Raw genomic sequence first — 22,773 nt, 5'->3', positions numbered from 1 at the left:
AGGAAGCCTATGGAGGTGACCAGTGTGGGCCTTGCAGCAGCCCTGGCAGGGTGGCCCTGTAGATATGCTGCTCTTCTTTCCAGAATTCTTGCTTGCTCAAAATGAAATAGAACCTGGTGATATCAGAGCCTTGAGCAATCCATTGCAAGTCTGTTTGGGGGTCCTAGAAGCAGATGCATTCTGAGGCCAGATCAGAGAGGCCATTACAGAGAGCTGCAACCACTAACCAGCATGCTCTTGAGTTAATAAACCTGGACCTAATTGGCTTGTTCCTGCAGATGCAGAGCATATGTTCTTGGAGAGGCCCACGTATTAGAAGAACAACAGCCTGATCATCTTAAAATCATTCCTGTGGTTCCCATCAGGGGCAGCAGGAAGCAACTTTTCCTCTGAATAATTAATAATTTGCTCTCCAATCCCTCTTACATTTTTTTCTTACCGAGAAGATCCCAGCCTGCTGACGTGATTGCTTGCTGAGGCTGGAGACTTGGCCAGACCTTGGTCCTCTAGGAGCCTGTTGTGGACTGGGAGGACCTCAGGCCCGCTGGACTCCTCACCCACTCCTTTATTCTGAAGATACTGTAGAGGACAGATGTGGGTTCAATGCCCAGGGCTTTGGCACAGTGGCCTGGAAAAGGCATGAGGGGTTCTTGGCTCCATTTCGGGGCTTTCAGGGGAAGTGAAAGAGGCTTCTTTTCAAAAGTGAAAAGCTAGGCCTGTGTGGTGAAGACACTACTTGCATGATAATGATGTCTAATAATGCCTCTCTTCAGAAAGGGAGCTACATGGTATTAGCATGGTAGCTAGGCCAGGAAGCTGTACCAAAGGGAGGTGCGCAGCTTTGTACTTGGGGCAGGTTGAAGATTGATGTCTGCAAGCAGGCCCCCTTCTCAGGGCAGCTACACATAAATGCCAGGTATGACTTGAGGCCAGCCCCCTTTGACAGTTAGAACACTTGGACCTTCCAGACACCTGAAGCCAGAAAGTTTGGCAGGGCCTCAGCAAGGACTAGAAGCCTTGGATGGAGGCTGGGTTTCTAGGTCCCCTTCCCTCACACCACCCCTTCCTTTCCTGGATACCTGGAGGGGCCAAGCTGAAGAAAGAACATTAGAGGCCCCTCCACAGGAGGTCAGGCCGCCAGTAAGGAGCGGACAGGTGGTATGAGCTCCTAACAACCTGGCATGACCCCACTCCCAGTCATTCTGAGAAAATTGCAACATGTGCCATCTTGTCTGTGGGTAATGCTTGGCCCCCAACTGGCTGGTGACATCTGAGGTAGGATCTGTCCTCTCTTGTATGCTGAAGCAAGGAGAGCAGTGAGGTGAGGATTCTGGATCGTTTCCACATGACCCTCAGACGTCCCTCCCTAGTAAGCTGGGGATGGAAAGTCAGGTGAGGACTACAAGGCAATGGGCCCCCTCCCTGCCACAGACTTTGTTCCCAGCCTTTCTCCTGCTCCAGGCTCTCTCTCAGGCCTGAGGGCCTCAGCATTCTCTACCACGGCCAGTCCTGTGGTCCAGGCTATTGTGGCAGTGGGGATGGACTGCTATAGGACAAACCAGGCTGGTCAGCAGGCGGCAGCCTGAGGCTGGGCCAAGGGCCTCTGGAGTTCTCATACCTCTGACTGGACCATGGGTCCCTGGAAATAAGGACAGGGTTGCTCTGCGACACACCTTTGGCTATGCCAGTCAACCTTTTAGTGGGCCAGAAGCTGTAAGGCTCCTTTGTCACTGGGGGATCTGCATGCCTGTCACAGAAATCTTTCTCCCCAGAGGCCACTGATTTCCCTCCCTACAGCATTAGCACCAAAGGAAGAAGCCCTCAAGCTGGGGGTGCCAGACTCCTAGCAGCCCAGCTGTGCCCTCAGGCACCTGCCATGGAGCACACACGGTGTGCTGGTCCAGGGGTAGGCACCACGGTACCCTGGGCTGTGCCCCCTCGAGGGGAGTTCAGAGGGAAAAGGTTTAGCTTAGGGCTGGCAGTTAGGAGAGTGCCTGGGAGGGTCACGCAACAGTCTGGGGGGCTGGCACTTCCTGGAGGAGCTCATGACTAGGCAAGAACTGATAGCTGAGGGGCAGCTGGCCAGACAGAGGCAGCTGAGGAAGGAGGAGTGTGCTTCCAGCCGGGCACAGTCCTGGAGTGAGGAGAAAGCAGGGCCATGTGAGGAGTTAGATGGTGGATAAGCCGCTGGGAGCCTGCATCCTTGAGGACAGGGTAAAGCTGAGGGTGATGGGAAGCCATGGCAGAACAAGCACACAACCAGGTTTCTGTGTGGAATGAGACAGGGAACCAGATGGAAGTAGGTGGCCAAAGTAGCACCAGGAGGGATGTGGTGTGGCTTGCCTAAGGCAAGTGGAAAGAAATGGAAGGAGCCGAGATTTCTCCAGATTCTGGATGGACTTAGCAGGGCCGGGAAGTGGATGCTGGGGTGAGGCCAGCACCCTACTCACCTGCACACCAAGTTGCCCGATCTCCAATTCCAGCTGCCGCACTTTGGCCTCACGCTCGGCCACCATGGCCTGCAGCTGGGCCACAAGGCTGCTGCTCTGTTGGGCCTCGCTGTTGAGCTTCTGGTCCAGTTGGTGCTGGGATGTGCGCATCTTTTCCTCCTGTAGATTCAGACTGCCCAAAATCTCCTGTAGCTGCTTCAGTTGGTCCTGGCCGGTGGGCAAGCAGGAGGGCAGATGGGGGTCAGTGGAGGCTACTCTGGGCAGGGAAGGATAAGGGGAGATTGCTTCCCTGCCCGGAGCAACCCACCCCTTCTCCTACCCACTGGGAACCTAATGGTAGGACACTAACTGTCCCACTGAGAAGCAGGAACACATTCCTTGCCTTCCCTCAGTAGGGCTCAAAACAGATAGGTGCCCTTCTTCTGTCCTTAAATTCCTTCTCCCTAAGATGAGAAAGACATCAAAAGAGCTCTTGAGAACAACAGAAAGTCATTCAGATGGTGGCTCCTCAGCTAGTAGGGCAAATATTTGGGTAAAAGAAAGCCTGATCCCACTGGGTTGGGAAAGCACCTTTGGAGGTAGGACCTAGACTCTCTCAGGGATTCTTAGCACCTAGCTGAAGCCCCTCCCTTAAAATGCCCCCAGGGAAACTGGGATGGGGGCAGAAGCCTCCTGCCTGTGGGCCAACAGGAAGGACAATGTCAATGATTTGGAAGAGAGGGGGGGCTGCTGTTGTCCTCAAGGACACAATGGTAGTGAGTGGAGAAAAGTGATTTATAGCTCTTGTTATGTCATTTTCAGTGACAAAGGATGGTGGCATGCATGGACTTCAGTGGACATCCAGCCCTGTACCTTATTTTAAAAACTGGTTGCTGAGACTCAGAAAGGGGATGCCCTGGGCCTCAGGACACACAGCAAGGTACGGACAGAGGCAGGCCTATCTTTCTGTTCAACAGTCCCTTGTATGATGGCCCCTGAGTCAGCATCAGCTCCCCAGGTAAGCCAGGCATAACACCCCTGGGGTGAGTGGGCACAATTTAGAATTCAGACATCAAACTCTAAGGGTCCTTCAGGTCCCAGAGAGAAAAGTCCAGGTTGTAGGGTCAGGAAAGCAGTGTGGCCTTGCTAATCAAGGACAGTTCTGTAGTCAGATAAACCTGGTTTGAGCTGAACTGAGCATTCTTGGATGAGTGATATGACCACGTTGAGTCTTGGTTTCCCCATCCGTGGAAGGGGATTACACAACATGACTCTAGGATCACCCATTATCAAGTGCCCAGAGGGGAGGGTTCCATGGCATCACACAGGCAAGGATCTGCACTGGCCCCTCAGCTTAATTCCTTGATGAAAAATAACCCAGGGTATGAGCCCATCTCTTCCTTCTTCCCCCCATCCATTTCTTTATCCTTTAGGGTCCGTAGAGCCAAGGGTCTGAGCTGGGTACTGCCATCCCAGCCCTCTTCATGCCTCAGGCAGCCCCTCTGAGCTGCTCCTGTCCCGGGCAAGGCCTTGGTGCTGCGGCCCATCTGGGCATGATGCCTCTAGGTTATGCAGGTGGCCCTTTGTGGGAGGGAGGGCTCACTCAGGCTGCTGGGGCTGGGTCTCAGGTGTCTGGGAGGCTGGTGGCTCATCCTTTGGGAACCAGGCCCTGGCTCTTACACTGCCGGAGTGACTGGGCCATACCATGAGGGCATCAATGAGCTCATCATCATGTCTGCCCTTCTCCACCAGGGTCCCCATCTGGCTCCTGAGGGTCTTCACTTCACTCGACAGCACCTTGTTTCGAGACTTCACACCCTCAGACTTCTTTCTCAATTCTTCCAGCTCCTTTTGGAGGGTATCCCGCTCCCCAGCAAGTTTCTGTAATTAGAAAGCAAGAACAGGGCAGCAAGTCTGGGTGGGGCCTTGGCACATCTGGTCCCTGGCTCCCACTCACTGGGGAGGCAGGGGTTGGGGCTGGGAAAGATAGGCCCTTTGTCTGTGTGGGCTGGGTTGGAGTAGAGATGCCTGGACTATCAGGGATTCCCATGGGAGCAAGTGAGGTCAACCCAGGAGAGAGTATACTAAGACAAGATCCAAAGTCCCTGGATCCATCCATACCTGAAGCTAGGCCAATTCTAGATTAGTCATTTACATGGGCCAATAATTTTCATTTGTTGCTTAAACCTGACAGAGTTAGATTTTCAACATCCCCAATCTGACCAGTGAGCTGCAGCCTCTGCTGCCGATTCCAATTTGCCCATCTCTTTTATTAGCCTGGAACTCTCTCTCCTCCTTTGAGACCCATCTAACCTTATCTCACTTTTGTAGCTATGACCCTCCTCCCCACTCCTTTTTACAATCAGGGTTGCCCAAAGTTCATTGAATAGGCCCTGGGTGAAGCCCCAATCAGCAGCTAAAGCTGGGTGTATAGGAAGTGAGGAACATACAGAGAGGTGACCCAAGGCCTCAGACATCTCCGGCCTATGGGGAATGCCCAGGCCCTCACAGGACTCTGATGATCTTTCACGAGTCCACCCCACCTCCTTACTGGGCATGCGTTACCTCCCAGCCTTCCTGTTTTTCCCTTTCCAGGTTGCGGATCCTCAGGAGGTTTTTCTCCTGTGCCGACAGTTTCTTTGGGTTTGGGAAGATAGATAGCTCATCACTGGCTGCTGCAGCAGACCTACTCCCGGCCTGTCCCAACTGCTTCTCAAGCTCTCGAACCTGAGGGTGGGAAAACTTGTTCTACCATGTGTCTGCAGTCAGATTAGCACCTGAGGTACAATGGGTCCTGAAGGTGGAACCACCATTCCAGATGCCTGTGGGAGCCCCAGATGAGGGATCCTGGAATGGAAAGATCTGAGTTGTTATCTTGGGCAAAACAGGAAGACACTCAAGAGGTTTGGCTTAGAAAAGACATACTTCAAGGTGAGAAAATCACCCCACTTCTGAGGGGCTGTTTGAGGGAAAGAAGCAGATGTATGGCCCCAACAATCTGGAGGGACAGGAAGGCAACCCTCAGTACAAGGAAGAAGCCTGACAGACAGCCCACTGAAGATGGAGTGGATGTGCTCCCCAGGAGAGGGTAGACCACTGGCAGGAGAAACGGCAGAGGGCGGCAGGGTTTGGAAGTGAAGAGCCTGGCTCAGATCCCTACTGGGGTGTTCCTTAAGTACAGGTTACTTAACTTCTCTGCATCCCAATGCCCTCGTCTGTAAAACAGGCCTAAGGGTACACCCTGCATAATGTCATTGTGAGGATTCAGTATCTCAAACTTGCCTGAATCTGGGAATTTCCAAGATTCTTCCTGGAAGGACAAATCTTGGGGACCACTCCAGACCCACGAATCAGAGTTCCAGGGCAAGGGTCTGGGAATCTTCAACTTAAACATAGGCTATGGGTGATTTCTAGGATTAGACAACTTGGAGAAATCCCAAGATGGCCTAGGTGAAGCCCTCAACACAGAGCTCAGCACACACGGGCTCTCACAGGTAGCAGGTAGATGTCATCTCACAGAATGACAACTTTATCACAATGGGGTTTAAGCAAAGAACTCCTAGTGCCCTTATACTGGTTTCCATGTCAGTGCAACCAAATGATGGAAGGAAGTTGGTAAACCACAAGCCAGGAAAGGAAGCAAGAGTCACTAGGATCACTGGTGAAGGGCAGGAGTGTTGCTTTTAGAGCACAAATTAGTGCCCTCACGTGGCACTATATGGTAGCTCCAGTTAGCTTATTTAATATACTACTGATAACAATAATAACTAATTTGTTGAGTGCTGATGGTGGGCAGGCACTGTGCCCAGTGCTTCACAAATATCATTTCATTTAACCCCATGACACCCTACAAGGACAGTATTATTAACTTCATTTTGCAGGTGGGATAATTAAGACACAGAAAAGAAGTGATTTGCCTGAGGTCACAGACTAGTAGAGCAGTGACAGAGGCCAGACTCAAACTCAGTCTCTTGAATCCCAAGGCCTTGCACTGATCAGCACTAGAGTTTTGTTCTTTTTTCTTCTTCTTTTTTATTTTTATTATTTTTTTCACCTTCATGTTGACTTCAAGGATCCCACAGTAGACCCTGAGAATAAAAGTCAACAGTCATGAACCTGATGTTGCTGGGAATGAAAGTGATGTGCTTGGCAAATAGTGGAAATCACACACCTTCTCCTGTGTTTCTCAATTTAAGGGTAAAAAGGGAAAATCAGTGCTGCTAATCTTTGTCCAGGGCTTTCTCTGGGCTAGGCACTATGCCTAGTACTCTGGTATCATGGACTCATTCACTCCTCCCAGCAACTGGGGTAGGTGCAGTTATTATCCTCAACGCGCAGATGAGGAACTGAGACACACGAAGGAAGGATTTGCATGAGGTCACCCTGCTGGTGAGTGGAGAGCAGGGCTGGAATCCAAGCTGTTCAGCTCTGGAGTCCCTGCTCTCAGCCTCCTTCAATCTGCTCCAAAATATTTAGAAAACAAAGAAGGAGACAAGGCAAAGTTTTTATTGGGTAATGAAAACTTTCAAAAGACAACAAGCATCTGGATGAAACTGGAAAAAGCCTACAATTACAACAGTCACGCAAACTTATGTGAACCAGGAAAAAATATGCCTGGAGAAAAAGAAGTCAAACCAAAGGCATCGGCATTCACTAAGCGCCAGTGCCTGGCATGTGGTGTTATGTAAGTGCTTGTTCATTAAATAACAAATTAAAATCAGGCTGAGTGGAGAATGTAAGACACTGGCCCGAGAGTGTGCTCTGCACGATGGGAGGGCCTTCGGGGCTCTGAGTGCTCGCGTCTCTAGCACAGGTCTCTGGGCATTTTAAACCCTCTGTTCAGGGCCAGGATTGGGGTGATGACATGCTCACCTTGCTCTGCAGAACAAGAATTTGTTGAGCCCTTCCCCTCCAGGTCCCAGGAGAGGACAGGAGCTGCTGGATGTTCACATCTTCCCCAACCTCACTGGCCAAAACCTGCAATGAGGAAGCAAGTTCAGAGTGGCCAAGAGGGCCCCACCAGACATGGCTTCATCTTCAAAAGCTCCCAGGAGAACCTCACCACACACCTCCCCCCCACCTCAGGGCACAGCCCTAAAGGCTGGTTTGCCACATTCCTGAGTCAACTCTCCCAAGAAAGAGGCAGATTCATCATTGCCAGAGTTTCTTCATGATGCTTAGAGGAGCCATCGTCAGGAGCTGCTATCAATGACCAGTAGGTCCCCTTGCTTGTGACACATTCTGTGATGAGAGGACCACAAAGCTGACCAACACCTGCTTCCTTAACCCATTCAGCTGTCAACTAGAACTGAGAGAAGTCTGGATGGCTACAGGAAGTACATTGCCACAGGGTCTTGGCCTCCATGAAAAGCCACTGACCAGTGGCCATCTGAGTGAAGCAAGGAGGAGTGCTGGAGTGGCACTTGAGGATGCTGTGCTTCAAGAGGGGCCCAACTCTGTGGCTACTGAAGTGCAGTGTCCAGGCACACACTCCAGCTTGCGACCTGAGCCCTCTGAAGCCCATCAGGAAATCCCATTCTGTGCACCACTTTACCAAGTCCTTGGCACTTGTTTCCACAATAGAATGTTGTTTTGGAAATCTTGGCTGGTCTAAGAGGTTCCAGCAGGGAAGACAAATGCCAGAGAATTCACTATATAAATAAAAATAAACAATGAACCAGCTGGGCCCTTAGGACCTGTGCCCCAAGTCTGAGTGTTTTCATTTGAAAGGGGCCTTTAATACACAAACCACCTATTCATTTTCTAATATTACAGATAGCAGAGGGCAGGAAAAAGGTCTTGGCAGAATTTTGAGTCAATGGTGGCTTATTAAGTAGAGACCTAGGATCTATTAGGGTGTGGGGAATGTAGGGAAGGCTTAAAGGAGTCCCCCTGGGTGGACAGAGTTATCCTCCTTAGACCAGAGCTGGGCAGGCACCACAAAGGAATGACCCTCAGGCAGCAGGTGACCTCGTCCACCAGATGGGACTGTACCAAGGAACCCTGGAAAGAAGGTACCAGATCTGGAAGCTGACCCAGAGCAAGCAGGATGTTCACTGGCAGGGCACTCCCTGCTCCAGAACCAAGGACACTGTGTGCCAGCATGATCTTCCCAAGGCCAGCCCCAGTCCTCAGTAAGTCCCAAGCTGAACCCAGGCTCTGAAAGACCTTCTGGGTTATCCGGAGCTCCTGCTTCACAGACTGGACCTGGTTGCGCAGATCACTCATCTTCAGGTTCATGGTCGCCAGCCTGTCCTTCAGGGCCTTCACCTCTGGGGTCTCTGGCTGGTTGGCAAGAAGAGGAAGAAAATAGTCACTTGTTGCCTGAGTTGTGATAGTAAACAGTCCCTATTTACCCAAGTCTGCACCAGGCATCGTGCTACTTCTTGGCACTTCCTGGCATGGACTCTCTACTGTGCTCAGAGATGGCATCACAGCTAGTCCATCTGCACGTTGAAGAGGGAGGGAACTTGTTCATTCACAGAAGGCCACTCTAACTTGACAGGAGGGCCATGACCTTCCTAACTCAGGGTGTCCTTCTCCCAGAATCAGACTGATCGGTCTGGGCCTTGTCTCTAACAGCTGAGGGGCTTTGGGCTCCCTCTTCTGGCAGTGTGCTCACTGAACAGGAAAAAAGGACCAGGTTTCACCCCTAAACACTCCATCTCTGAGACTTAAAAAGCTGCAGCAACCATGGAAACTGACTGTTGGGCCGCTTAGTGATGTCTTTTTCCTTTTTTAAAAAATAATGCTTGATGCAAATGTTGCAATATTTGGCTACAAATTTTTCTCAAATGTGCTGGCCACCTTTCTGTCTTCTATAGACGTTGCTGAGGCCTCCAAAATCAGCCCATTCAAACTCCTTCCATAAATGATGAAAATCAAATCCAGAGAAGGGAAAGTAACTTGCCCTTGGGCACACAGCTGGTTAGGGGGTGACATAAGTAGGAATAGAACCCTGGTCCTGCCCCTGCCCTAGACGATCTTCCCAATTTACACAGCTGCTGCTGTTGTTCTGCTGGCCAGCATGGCAGCAGTTACATTGGTTGGTGGACTGAGTATCACCAGGCAATGGTGCTGGGCCCCTCTGTTCCTGCCCCAACAAACTCAGGGGGCTGGACTTCTGGAAAGCAGGGTGAGGGTACAACAGCTTTCTAATCTTTCTTCGGTAGGTACAAACAAAATCTCCTGTGAGTGCCATTATGAAAGATAGTACGGGAAGTTGTGTGGACCCTAGAGGCTCTGAACAGTTTGACTGAAAACCAGCAGTCAAAGAAATTACGTGGACACATGGTCCAGAAACCCTGATGGTACTGTTTCCCATCTATGGATGGGTGTCCTGCTTTCTCACAGCACCACCATCTGGCTAAAACGAATAACCAGTGTGAACAAAATTTGCGAACAGGAAACATGAAATACAAGTATATCCTTTTGTAAAAAAACACATTTTTTTCTGTGTCCTTCGCATGTCTGGCTGCCTGTCATTCCCTCTCATTGCTATTGGGCGACTGTCTCCTCGCCTGTTAAATGTGTGGCTTTGAATCTGTCCTGGGCTGGGAAGCAACACTTGCTTCTGCCTGTCAGATCTTCATGTCATGAGCCCCAGTGGTCCTGGCAGCCCTGATGCTAAGAGCTGAGGGAACACAGGGGCTTCTCCTGGGGCTGCTATGACCCTGCAGCCTCTGGTCTTCTTAGAGCATGGAACTAGCACTCAGTTGGAGATGGATCTGGATCCTGGTTAATGATGCTCTCTCAGCCTCGTGTGCTCACCTGTAAAGTAGGGGCATATGATATTCATTTCTGGATACCTGCAAGGGTTGATGGGATAACTCAAGTAAAGGGTACTATCAACGTCAGGTTCTGACAGAGGGCAATGCAAGGGGGGGCTTTCTCAGCTCTCATGGACAGTTGGCAAAGTGGACTGAGACCAGATGGTGATCTGGAGAAGTCTAGGCCAGGGCCCAGTCCCTTTGGGCAACTGGGCCCACCCTGCCTCAAAGTCATTTTGGATATCTTTCTGCCTAGAGTGAAATTCTATAGGCTTTGGGGGGGACCTGCACATCTGCAGTCATCCTGGGCAATTTCCTTTAAGGGAATAACTGAAATGCAATCTGGGAGAAGAAACAATGCCAAGGCTGCTCATGCCTCAGCCTCATGCAGCCCCACGCAGAGCAGAGGGCGGTCAACTCCACTCAGGAATGTACTTTAGAGGCGGGGCCAGAATGTGATAGCCTGGGCCACTCCAACAGTGTAATGAAGGGGACCAAAGCTTGCTTTCTCACTCTGATCATAAGAGGGCAGGGAAAACACATAGTGTGGATTCACTGAGGCTTGCATCCCCCCCACACTCTTCTGTCAGAAACTTCCCCACCTGCCCAAGGCCACAGAACTGAGTAGAAATTCCTGCTCCAGCTACCTTCCGAGGAATCCCTCCATCCGTGACTCCACCCCAGCTTTTTTTTGGCTCACGTTCCTTTTCCCTGCTGTGGGCTCTGGGCTGCAGCCCAAAGGCTATCCAGCTGATACCCAGGTAAGCAAACGGAAAGGGAAGGCTGAGTGCTTCCCAGCCTAGGCTCTGGCTTGCACTGTGCTCCTGGAAGGCCCTTCCCATTCACCACGAAAATCAAGTTCAAGAAGGCCCTTCTCGTCTCTCTTCTAGCTACTTCTCATGAAGGGTGCACTCCCTTTGTGAACACAGAGCCCTGGGACTGTCTCTGAGGGCCCTGTCTATGTCCTTCCTTCACATGGATACTTCTCTCCCCTCTTGGACACCTCTGGGGACAGAGGCCCTGTTTTGATTCCTGTGCTGCAGGGCTCAGAAAATCCCACCAGGCTCAACAGGTGACTGAACAGTTTCTCATCCAGGGCTGCTCTCCTGGGAACATAGAGGTGCTCAATGTTCTGGATAAACCAGGAGCAGATTAGCAGTGTCCCTCAGAGTCAGGAAAGAACTGGAAGAACACTCAGTCCAGTCCCTGCCTCCCCAGCAATGAGACAGGTTTATACAAGGCTAGCCTCAAGGGGACATGCACCCCACTTCACATAGGGGGACTGAGTCCTCAAGACAGGACTGAGGTAAACTGATCCTGCAACAGGGCAGATGGGGCAGGAAAGGGAGCACTGAACAGGGAGTTCTGGACTCAGCTCCCTGTTACCAATTGACCTGGCTTCTCAAGAAAACCCTGGCAAGTGTTCCTGGGATATTAGGTTTTTGTTTTTGGTACAGATGATTGAATCCAGGGCATTTTAGCACTGAGCTACACCCCCAGTCCTTTATATTTTATATTTTGAGGGAAGGTCTTGCTAAGTGACTGAGGGTCTCACTAAGTTGTAGAGGCTAGTCTTGTACTTATGTTCCTCCTGCTTCAGCCTCCTGAGTAGCTGGGATTACAGGCATGTACCACCACCACAGCCGGCTCCTCCTGGGATGTTCTTGAGACCGATGCTGTTTATAGTCTGGCTTGGGCTACCCGCCCCTGGCAACCAACTGGGTTGGCTTCCTTTCATGGAGCTACAATCCCCGCCTCCTGGCTTTCATGGACTGTGTGCTGGTTTAGTAAAAATAGGATCTGGGGAACAAGTCCCCATTCCCCAAAGTCACTCTTACCCTGTAGATTTGGAGCTCTGCAAAAGCAAGACTCCTCACAATATGAATTGCCCCATAAAGAAGAGGAGCCCAGGTAGAGTTGGATCTCACTAGTGAGAAGGCTGTAAAGGTGATGACTGGACTGAGAGCAGAGGCCAGTTAGTCCAGGTCTTCCTTCCTGGTGCTGAGGTTCTAGGGGTCCAGGGGCCTGAGGCCTCTCCCACCCCTCCTCTCTGGGGAGTGAATCAGAGCTAGACCTGCCCTTGTGTGAGCAGCTAGGGTATCGTGACCTCAGGCCATCCACTGCCTATGGCTCCCTGACAGCAGCTCTGAGGCTGCAGTAGTAGACAATGAGCCCCTGCCTCAGCAACAGGTGTGGGTGGGCCCTGGCAGAGGCACCTAGACTCTGCTCTGGTGGAGGAGGGGAGGCCCCGGGTGATGGCCATCGCATGCACTCCCCTGTACAGAAGAGAATTCATACCAAAGTTTTGTCTCCCAGCTGGGCCCTTGGTGGCTTGGCTCCTGCATCGGTGGACCCCTTGGCTGGCAGCCTGGACAGGGCTGTCTGCAGCTGAAAAAGAAAACCTAATATTTAATTCTGCTCCACAATTGCACAGCTCAGTGTAATTGCTCTGAGTGCTGAAGTGCTCTGGTGCTATTGGATGTGTGGTTACCTATCTTAGTGGTTTGTCCTTTCAGTTCACTTTAGGATCATTAATGGAAGAATTCTCCTTTACTAACTGCTCTGTGATGGGAGAGGGTTTAAGATTGCCTGCCCCACTCCCCAGATGTACTGTAAGAATAGTTTAAGGATTCACTAATAACTTAATAAATAATAATGCTGTAGTCATAATCTGTCTCCTGGAGTTCTATCTAGAGCCAAGGAGTGGAGAACAAAGGAATCATGGACTTCAGGTTTCAGACGAGGTAACAGAAGCAGAGATACAGAGATGCCCACCACACTGGCTCATGGCCTCATGGCGAGACTGCTGCAGACATCCAAGCAACTGACTCTTTAATTATTACTTGATTGTTCTTTGCACAAAGACCATACCCTATCTGACACTGAGAGGCATGACCCTCCCTCCTATCTCTCTGACCTCATCTTGGGTCTGCTCTTGAGAATACTGGTCTTCTTTCAGGTCTTCTTTTTGCTCAGGGCCTTTGTGCCTGCTGAGCCCTCTACCTGGAGACTCCTCCCCACCACTCTGAGTCTGGTACCTTCTCATGTAGACTCTGTGATCTCTCTAAGTAGCTACGGTCCAGGCCATCACCGTCTCTTTGCCATGGCCATTACTCCCTGTCAACTTGTTGCCCTCCTTTACCTCTGCCATGGTTTATTTAAAATTATGCACAAATCTGTGTTGATCTGTTTTCTAGGAGGCCATCCTTCCCTACAGTCTCTTCCAGGGCCTAGCAGAGAATCTTACATGGTTCTTAAAAAATACATCATAGAAAAAAGCTCTTATTCAAGGCCAAGTGTCATGATTGACATAGATTCTGGAAGGCCCCAGAACTGCATACAGCCTAATACTACCATGTGTGGTGTGGCCTGAGAAGGCCTCTCAACCTCTGGCAGCCTCAGCTTTCCCAGCTACACTGGGAGAAGTTGTGAAGTATCTCTCTAGCCTCTGGATCCATCCTAAATCCTAAGGGACCATGGGCCATTTGGGCTGTGACCTTGATTGACCAGAGGGGTTTGTGATCATCTGTGGGAGGGCAGGAGGCTACAAAGAGGAAGAGGGACATCAGCAAGATCTACTGATGGAAGGTCTCTGACTCTGGCTTCTGATGAGCAAGGGTATCTGTGAATTTATTTAGCAAATGTTTATCTAGTGCTTACTAGGTGCCAGGCAGTGTTCTAAGTATTTTATAATGTTAAATCATTTAATTCTCATAAAGCCTTAGAGTGGGTACAATTACTGCTGCCATGTGACAGATGGAGAACACTGAGACACTGAAAGTTTATGACTTGCTTGCAGTCATAAATCTATCAGTGCTGGAGTTGAGATCTACACCCAGTCAGGCTCCAGGCCTATGCCCTTTGCCACTCTGCCAGGTTTCATCTCAATGGTCTGTGATCCCTTGCTTTCTGACACACTTTTCCCTCTCTGGATGTGACAATTACTGAGGAACTCACTGCAATTACAAGCCCCTCAGAAGGACCCAAAGCATCTAACTAGTTCTATCTCTAGAGCAATAGATCAGGGTGCTAGGAGTGCCCACCCCCCAAAGGAAGAATGACTGAGGTCCCTCACTTCCTGCTCCAGCTCCTGGATCCGATTGGCCAGCTGCTTCATTTTCATCTTCCCAACCTCTGACTCTGCCATCAGTGCCCGATTCTTTTTGGACAGTTCCACAATTTTGGTGGCGACTACATCTCCAGCTACACCAACACTCCCTAAAATGAAAGAAATGGGGAGGTCAATTAAAAACACAGGTCTGCATATCAAGCTCATGCCACACTACCAATAGCACCAGGATTTTAAAAACCAAAGTGCTGGGAATAAATAGTCACAAAGGGCAGAGGCCTTGGAGAATTACCACGTGCCAAAGAGCCCTAGGAAATGCAGTCACTTAGAGATTCAGTCTTTCCTCAGTCCACAGTCTTTCCTCTGTGGGAGACAGGTTTATTGTTCTAGGAAAATTATAAGATCAGAAAGAGAGTTTTACTACACTGAGATTCCACCTTATGCTAGTCAGAATGGCAAAGATCAAGAATACAAGCAACAATAAATGTTGGCAAGGATGTGGGGAAAAAGGTTCACTCATACTTTGCTGGTGGGACTGCAAATTGGTGCAACCACTATGGAAAGCAGTATGGAGAGTCCTCAGAAAACTTGGAATGGAACCACCATTTGACCCAGTAATCCCACTCCTAGGTTTATACCCAAAGGACCTAAAATCAGTATACTACAGTGACACAGTCAGCTCAAGTCACAATAGCTGAACTATGGAACCAACCTAGGTGCCCTTCCACAGATGAATGGATAAAGAAATTGTGGTATATATACATAATAGAATATTACTCAGCCTTAAAGAAGAGTGAAAATACGGCATTTGCAGGTAAATGGATGGAACTGGAGAATATTATGCTAAGTGAAGTAAGCCAATCCCAAAGAATAAAAGGCCAAAAGTTTTTCTCTGATATGTGGATGCTAATTCACAATAAGGGAGTCAGGGAGAATTGAGGTACTTTGGATAAGACAGAGGTGATTGGAAGGAGGGGAGGGAGTGTGGTGGTAGGAATGATAGCAGAATGAATTGGAGATTATTACCCCATGTGCATATGTGATTGCTTACACAACCTGTGTAACTCTACATCATGTACAACCAGAAGAATGAGAAGTTACACTCCATTTATGTATAATATGTTAAAATACATTCTACTGTCATGTGTAACTAATTAGAACAAATTAAACAAAACATTTAAAAAAGAAAGTAGAGTTTTAGTTCTGTGGGAGACAGTTTTATTGCTCCAGTTCTTCACACCATCCCTGGTTGTAATCCACACTCTATGTCATGCAATTTTTCTGTGTCCTCGACCCTCCTATGTCTGCCTGGCTCTGGGCTGTGGTCAATGGGATGCCAGCAGTTGAGGTGTGGGCAAAGACTTGGAGAACTCGCTTGTAGTTAAGCTTGCTCTGTTCATGTATGCCATCTCCACAAGAACAGATCCAGGCCAACTGGTCAGTCCCAGGAGGAAGAGGGACACGTGGAACAAAGCTGAGCCATTGTAGCCAAGCTTGGTCTAGCTCAGGTGGAACAAAGCTGAGCCACTGTAGCCAAGCTTGATCTCCAATTAACTCCCAGATGTTTGAGCTAAATAAATTATTATTGCCAAGTGATGCTGAGATTATGCAGTTGTTTCTTATACAGAAATTTGTGGTACCATCTAATCAATACAAATTCATACATTTACTCAGCAAATATTTAGTAGTTTCTACCAAGTACATGAACCTTTCAGGGATTCAGTGGTGAATAAAAGAGACCCATGGGATTTACATTATAGTAAATTATCTGTAGAGAAAACAGATAATAAAACATCAAACAAATAAGTATTAGAAGATCTGGGAGGAATAAGTGCTATGAAATAGAGAGAGGCTGAGCAAGGAATGTTAATGATGGGGTGGTGCTATTTTATATGGAGCAGCCAGGATAAGGTTAGACGTGAAGAGACCTGAATGGATGAAGTAAGGAATCAAGCCAAGAGGAAGCAGGTTCTCAACTAGGAAGAGTGTTCTAAGCAAAGAAAAGTCAAGTGCACAGGCTTGGAGATGGGGGTGTGCGTGGAGACTCTGAGGAACATAACGTAGGCCATGGCAGCTGGAGGGCCACTTGCAGTGGGCAAGGGAAGTGGTTGGAGGTGCATGTTGTGCGAGCTACTCAGAAGGCAAGCAGTGAGAGCTAGCCCAGATTGGTCACTGACTGCCTGGGTAGCCTCGGCAGTCCCTTGCCTTCTCTGGAGTACAGTTCCTCTACCTGTGCAATGGCAGGTCTCTGAATGCTTTTGAAACTGCAGCAGTGGGTGCCTGGCAGACGCCTTCTACATTCTGCTTTTTAACAAGACCATGATATGCTGCAGAACAAGATAGAAGGTAACAACCAATGGAAAGCAAATAGTAGCACTTGGTGTTTTCAAATCACTGCAGTCCAGGCCTGCTGTGGGTAGGTAGGGAAAGCTGCCCTCAGAACCTCATATCTGCTGGAAAGGAGCAGCACACACCAGGAGAAAGGGCTCAGAACAGACCTGGAGCCCTGGAGTATTTGGAGGGAGACAGGAACTGTTGAGCATCAAGAGGGCACACTGGCTTCCTGGCTCCTTTAACAGGTTATGGGCAGAGAGGGATATTCAAGGGTCACTGGGAAAATCATCAACACTAGCAGTTTAAGAAACACCATTGTAATGTGGCTTCTGGTTCTGGTGGAGATGGAGTCAGCACACTCTGCTTTTCTCATTGAATACAACTAAAAACCCTGGATAGAATGTGTGAAGCAGTTAAGGGCTCTGTAAGTAAAAGGCAGCAAAGTATACTGGGGAAGGAAACCAGACCCAGAAGCACAAATGATCTATCAGGAAGTTTCTTGGATTATGATTTCTTTCCCAGGACTCAGGCAGCACAAATTCCAGAACCAGCCACCAGAAAGATTGAAGGGAAGCCCTCTTTAGTCCAAAGAGCAGAAAGGAGAGCCCAGAGTGAAAGAAATCATTTTTTTTTTCCCTATTGTCTCCCAATCCTATCTCCAGGCCAGTCCCACTCCTGGAGCTGTACCTTTGCTGATAAATGGGAGTGGCGGGGAGTGGACAAACAGAAATGCTAGTAGCTGGGTAACTACAATAGACTAGTTTTGTCTCTGTACATTTTTAAAACTTATAATGTTTGCAAACCAAAGCTATAACAGTGACGGAATTACCAATACTTGTAGGTATAATACATATAAAGGCTGCAATCTGTAAGCGGGAGGGTAGAGGGACCTATGTGGTGACATTTCCACATTCCACCTGACGTGGTAAAATACTAATTCTAAGTAGACTCTAAAAAAGTAAGAACGTATTTTTGTAATCACTAAATATTTGAAAATGCAGTCAAAGGAAAACAGTCCATGAGCTGTCCGTAGCCTGTCACTTGTGGCTCGGTTTAAAAACATGAACTGAACTAGTCAGACCTCTCTCTAGATTTAAGCAGTCCCTGTTATCCTGACCAGGTCATAAAGGAGTCTGTAAGTTGGCCAAGGCGGCTTTGAGGCGAAGAACAATGGACAAACCCAGGAGGAGGGAGCAGCCCAGGTCTGCCTCCCAGGTCTGCTGGGGTGAAGATGGATCTCCTGCGCCCCCTGGAGCCCGTCAGCTTCTCTACAGCCTTGTTAAAGTATAAGCTGCCCCTGGAGCAGTTGAGTCTGAAGCCAGGTTGTGTATATCCTTACAACCCAAAGCTTTGTCTTCGGGGGTTTTTGTTTTAGACAAAAAAGGCCAAAGAATAGGAGGTGCATTAGAGTACCAGGGCTTTAGGACACCAAATTCCTCTTGCTTTTTAATTCTGCACTGACTGATTGGATCTTTGTTCTGAACATTTATTTTCAAAAGCAGGATGTGACATTGGCAGGTGCTGGGTCAGCCCTGTTGCTCTTTACAGTTACTAATACCTACTTTCTGGCTTATTAGCCTGGTGGGAAATGTTCAGTGGGTGTACACATGACAGAGCACTAAGAAGGCCAGGGCCCCCACCCAATCTGCAGGGCTAAGGTCAAATTTATAACCATAGGCCCAATGTCCTGCTCACACCCACAGGGTCAAGGTCATCCCTAGCCCTACAAGGTTCTCACCAGACCTATAGGGTCAATGTCTCCACCAACTGAGCCAAGGTCCAGCCTAGACTCTGCTGAGAGTGGCTGGGTCCCAGGAACTTCTCCTAGAATGATCAATGTCCTTCCTGGGGGCAAGGCAGAAGCTGTAGAGTTAAGATCTGCCTCTACTGGGCCTTTTTTTTTTTTTTTTTTTTTTTTTTTTTTTTTTTTTAACATCTTTGACATGATCTCTGAGTTAGAGCACCAAAGAGAAACAGATCCCAAACATGTTGTGAACATGATAGAGACCCTGGCAGGTCATCAACATTGCCTGGATGCTTGCCTGCTGCCTTTGCTGTCACCACTGTTCCTTGGCATTCAGGCCTTCCTGGCTGCTCTCTTCCTCTACCCTCTCCCTCCCTTCCGGAATGCATCTCTTCAAATGTGACCACAACTGATCCCTAGCACTATTTCTTGGGCACCTGCCCTCTGGAACCAATATGGCAGGCGGCTTAACTCCCTAGGACTTCAGGGCAGGACTGTTGTCACAGTGGTGGAGCTACCTGTGAAGGCAAATCTGTCCTCTTCCATTTTCTTTTTGAGGTGCTTGATTTCAAAGTCCCTTTCCTTCAGCAATTTATACAATCGCCCATTCTCATCCACCGTTTCTCTGAGCTCCTCCCGAAGTTGTTGGATCTCATCTTCAAGCACCCTGTGAAGCAAAGGAGGAATTATTGCTCCTCCCTAGGGACCGGTGGGCAGGGACCAGGTTTTTCCTGCCCAGGCTTGTGGTACTTGTGTACCAGGTGGTGATAAGAACTGGTTTACACAAAATAGGAAATAAATTAATGGAAGAATTGAGCAGATTTTAACCCACTGTTCTCAGGTTTGAGTCATTAAGCAGGTATTTCCCACATGGGTGAAAGTAGAAGGAAGGTTTGAAAAACGTAGTTTATTAGTTGGCTTCAAGACAGCGATATAAAATCTGAGTCAGGAAATTTACCCACCTTTCAAGCATCCATGGGACATGCATAAAAATGGATTGTAGGCTATAAGGCAATCTTAATAAATTCCAAATAAAGACATCATAGAGATCATTTTCCCTAATGGCAATTGACTAAAATTAGAAATCAATATTTTAAAAATTAGCAAACACCATCATATATTTGAAACTTTAAAAAATTATTTATTGCATTATGAATGGACCTCAGAAGCTATATTAAAACTTGTCAAATGCAGGTATAATTAAGGCTATAATTTTCTTTCCATTTCTTTAGCTGCGTTGCACAAGTTTTGATATTGCTTTTGCAACACACACACACACACACACACACACACATGAAGACCAAATAAGAATTTTCTAATCTTAGATTGAGGCTAGGTTTCCATATTTCAGGCAAATTTGACAGAAAATTAAAACAGGTAGTTGATTCTGTATATTCCAGGTTGTCCGAGGAGGTTCCTTTCAGAATTCTAAACCACTAAGAAACCTGTGATCTCATCTGCTAGGCAGAGAACAGACTCCCTAGAGACAGTTTTTGACAAAGTAAATATTTGTAGGTTACAGTAATTATTAAGTGGCAGTCGTTGTTATTATTCCTGCTGCTATTATTATTTTACAAAAGGTTCTAGTCTCCAGTAATTCCAGTTCTTCTGATGTGGGGATAGATCATTTGGAAATAGGTCTGGGATAACTTAGAGCTTATATTTAGGAGCTATATTTTTTTCCCAATTATTGACAATTCATTTTTTTCCAATTGGCATTTTTAAGTAGGTAATTCTTTAAAAAAATGAGAAATCATAAAAAAGTAGAATTTGAAGATGGAGAAAATAGACTCTGGGCAAAATCAGAAGCAGAGACAGCTCAGCAATGCTTGTGCTTTTCATGGTAAAATAACTAGCAGAAGATTTTGTATCAGTGCAGTCTCCTGCTTCTAATAGCCATATAGATCCACATGCATCTGTGTAACACTGTGGAATGTAAAACATACTGAGAAGATTCTGGACTGCTTTCAACTCTTCTACCAACTATAAAAAAGCCAGGAATCCACCAAAAATGTCTTTAGAACAGGGTGTGTTTATGCATTGCTATATGGGAGGAAAGGAAAACTGGAAGAGCAGAATGAACTGAAGAGCAGAATGGTCCCAGATGGGATTTGGAGCAACAATCATCTAAAACCATCAGTCAGCCAACTGGTTCTTACAGACACACATGGTTTTCATGAAAGACTGCAAAGGAAAATCCAACGTATAAACCATACCTTTAAAGAGTTTAAACATGTTCGCTTTGACTGTAAAATGATTTTTAAATATACTTCATATCTACTTTATGTTCACAGGAGCACAGCTTTATCAGATGCAACAGTCTTCAATAAAAACCTCTGTGTCAAAACCACTTTCAATCCATGAGGCAACACTGGGTCAGGCTGAGCTGATGGTGTAACTACGCCTGCATCTGTTTCTCCCCCATCATCTCTACCTTATGCAATGTTCCTGGAGAGGTCAAACTTGCATTTACCTCTGCTCAAAGATGTTTTTCAAGTTTTGCTCCTCTGTGTGGAGAAAGCTGAGGCCATCAGAGATCTCCACAGATGCTTTTTGATCATCATCTCTGCTTTCCTTTTCCTTTTCCTTTTCCCTCTTTTTCTCCATCTGCTGCTGTAACCTTCTGTGCTGCAGCTCCTGCATCGCCTTGAACTGGAGCCTCAAAGTGTCCTGTGAGCCTTCGTCGGCCGCCATCTTGCCTAGGAGTCAGAAAAGAAGCCTAAAACAAACTCCACTGAGTACACAGCACATAGTCACCTCTGTCTGCAGCCCCAACCCTGGAGTTCACTGTTGAGCTTGCATGTGTGTCCATGCAAATACTCAGGAGCCCCATTCTCACTTCAAATCACCTGAAAGTCAAAGCTAAGCTGAGCCTCCTCCCCCAGCCCTGGACATGCCACCAGATTGCACATGGCATCAGGATGCTCCCCATTATGTAGATAAGATGTCTGCCTGTCCCTTAAGTTGATGGCTCTCAACTCTGGCTGAACATTAGAATCTCCTAAGAGTTTCTAAAATAGAAGAATGCTTGGAACCTTACCCAGGTCAACTAAATCCCAATGTCTAGGAATGAGGCTTGGCATCATTACTCTTTTTCTTTTAAAATTGAGGTATAATTCACATACAGTAAAGTGCATAAAGCCTGAATACACGGTCCAGCGACTCTTTCCCCAGGTATATACTTCTGTGGTGACCCACTGCTGGGGCTTAGAAAATGAAACCCCCACCTGTGGTGTTTTGAACGTGATGAGTTGGAGAAAATGTTTCAGAATCAAGATCTTTCAGGCCTGTTCCATCCCCCTGCCCCCACCATCTCTTGGTCCTCCTTCTCCCCCACAGACACAGGAAAGGGCTTTTGCTGACATGAGACCTTATTCACCTTGAGACACAGTCTACCAAAGAGACTATAACTGCCTTCCATCCCCTTCCTGAAATGTCATTATCTCAAAGTACGACTTTGTTGCAAGATATTGTCTGTCTCAGGCTCATTTCAATTCCAAAGAGTATCATCTACAACATAATTTGTCTTCTGGGTCCATTCATCTTCCCTAAAAGCCCTACATTCCCCGATTCCTTCTGCCCTAGGAAGAAAGGTCTATGCAGGTAAACCTCACTAGGTTAGCAAGCAGTCACTCTCCTGGGATTTCCTGTGTATGTTGAATAAATCTGCATACCTTTTTCTCCTGTTTAATCTGTCTCTTCTCAGTTTATTTCAGTAAACCTTCAGAGGACAAAGGAAATGCTCCTCCTTCAGCCCTATGCCACCCAAATCGAGGCAAAGGGCATTTCCAGTCCCTCCTCCTGCCAATCATCTCCTGATACAACTACTACTCTCAGCTTTGCTACTGAAGATCAATTTTGTCTGTTTTTTTTTTTTAAACCAGCTCTACTGAAGTATAATTTACAAACAATATAAAATATACCTTTGTGTGTACAAATGAGTTTTGAAAAATATATATACTGTGTGAACCACCACCCCCACAATGAAAGAATATTCCCATGCCCCCTAAAGGTTCCTTTGTGCCCCTTTGCAGCCAGTGTTCCTGCCAGTTCTAATCCCAAGCAAACCCTGGTCTGTTTTTGTGTACTACAGTTTTGCCTCTTCGAAAATTTCACTTAACTGTTGTCATATAGCAGTTTTTTGTGTCTTTGTGTGTGTGTGCACCCAACACTACCTTTTTGAAATTTATACATATTGCTGTATCATTAGTTTGTTCATCTTTATTGCTGATTAGTATTACACTGTACAGATAAACCACAGTTTGCTCATACTTTCAACTGTCCTTGGACACCTGAGTTATTTCCAGATTGAGATATTATGAACATTCCAAAGAAGAAAGTATTCATGCGAACATATGTTTCTATTTCCTTTGGGTAAATACCTAAAAGTGAAAATGCCAGTTATATTTTTAACTTTCTGAAAAACTG

The 22,773-nt window shown here is 47.5% G+C and overlaps 1 protein-coding gene across 8 annotated transcripts in view; it reads right to left on the bottom strand.

Moving 5' to 3' along the window:
* The window catches only part of Ccdc13 (coiled-coil domain containing 13), a 55,722-nt gene that overhangs the window by 18,602 nt on the left and 14,347 nt on the right, over positions 1-22,773 (bottom strand). For 6 of the 8 annotated variants that reach the window (XM_047530823.1, XM_047530826.1, XM_047530829.1 and 3 more), the window contains exons 2-11: positions 20,819-21,044; positions 18,864-19,012; positions 14,274-14,416; positions 12,497-12,586; positions 8,598-8,714; positions 7,302-7,406; positions 4,995-5,156; positions 4,134-4,310; positions 2,451-2,657; positions 440-579 (exon numbers count right to left, since the gene is read on the bottom strand). In XM_047530823.1, coding sequence (XP_047386779.1) covers positions 440-579; positions 2,451-2,657; positions 4,134-4,310; positions 4,995-5,156; positions 7,302-7,406; positions 8,598-8,714; positions 12,497-12,586; positions 14,274-14,416; positions 18,864-19,012; positions 20,819-21,039 — 1,511 coding nt within the window. In that variant the 5' untranslated portion in view covers positions 21,040-21,044. The remainder of the gene's footprint in view (positions 1-439; positions 580-2,450; positions 2,658-4,133; positions 4,311-4,994; positions 5,157-7,301; positions 7,407-8,597; positions 8,715-12,496; positions 12,587-14,273; positions 14,417-18,863; positions 19,013-20,818; positions 21,045-22,773) is intronic. The other 2 variants (XM_047530828.1, XM_047530825.1) reach the window with 2 other exon arrangements.

Source organism: Sciurus carolinensis, chromosome 17, assembly GCF_902686445.1.
Source record: "Sciurus carolinensis chromosome 17, mSciCar1.2, whole genome shotgun sequence".
In the NCBI taxonomy this organism is placed as follows: Eukaryota; Metazoa; Chordata; class Mammalia; order Rodentia; family Sciuridae; genus Sciurus; species Sciurus carolinensis.
Note: the sequence above shows the minus strand (reverse complement) of the source record. Positions and strands in the feature narration are given on the sequence as shown.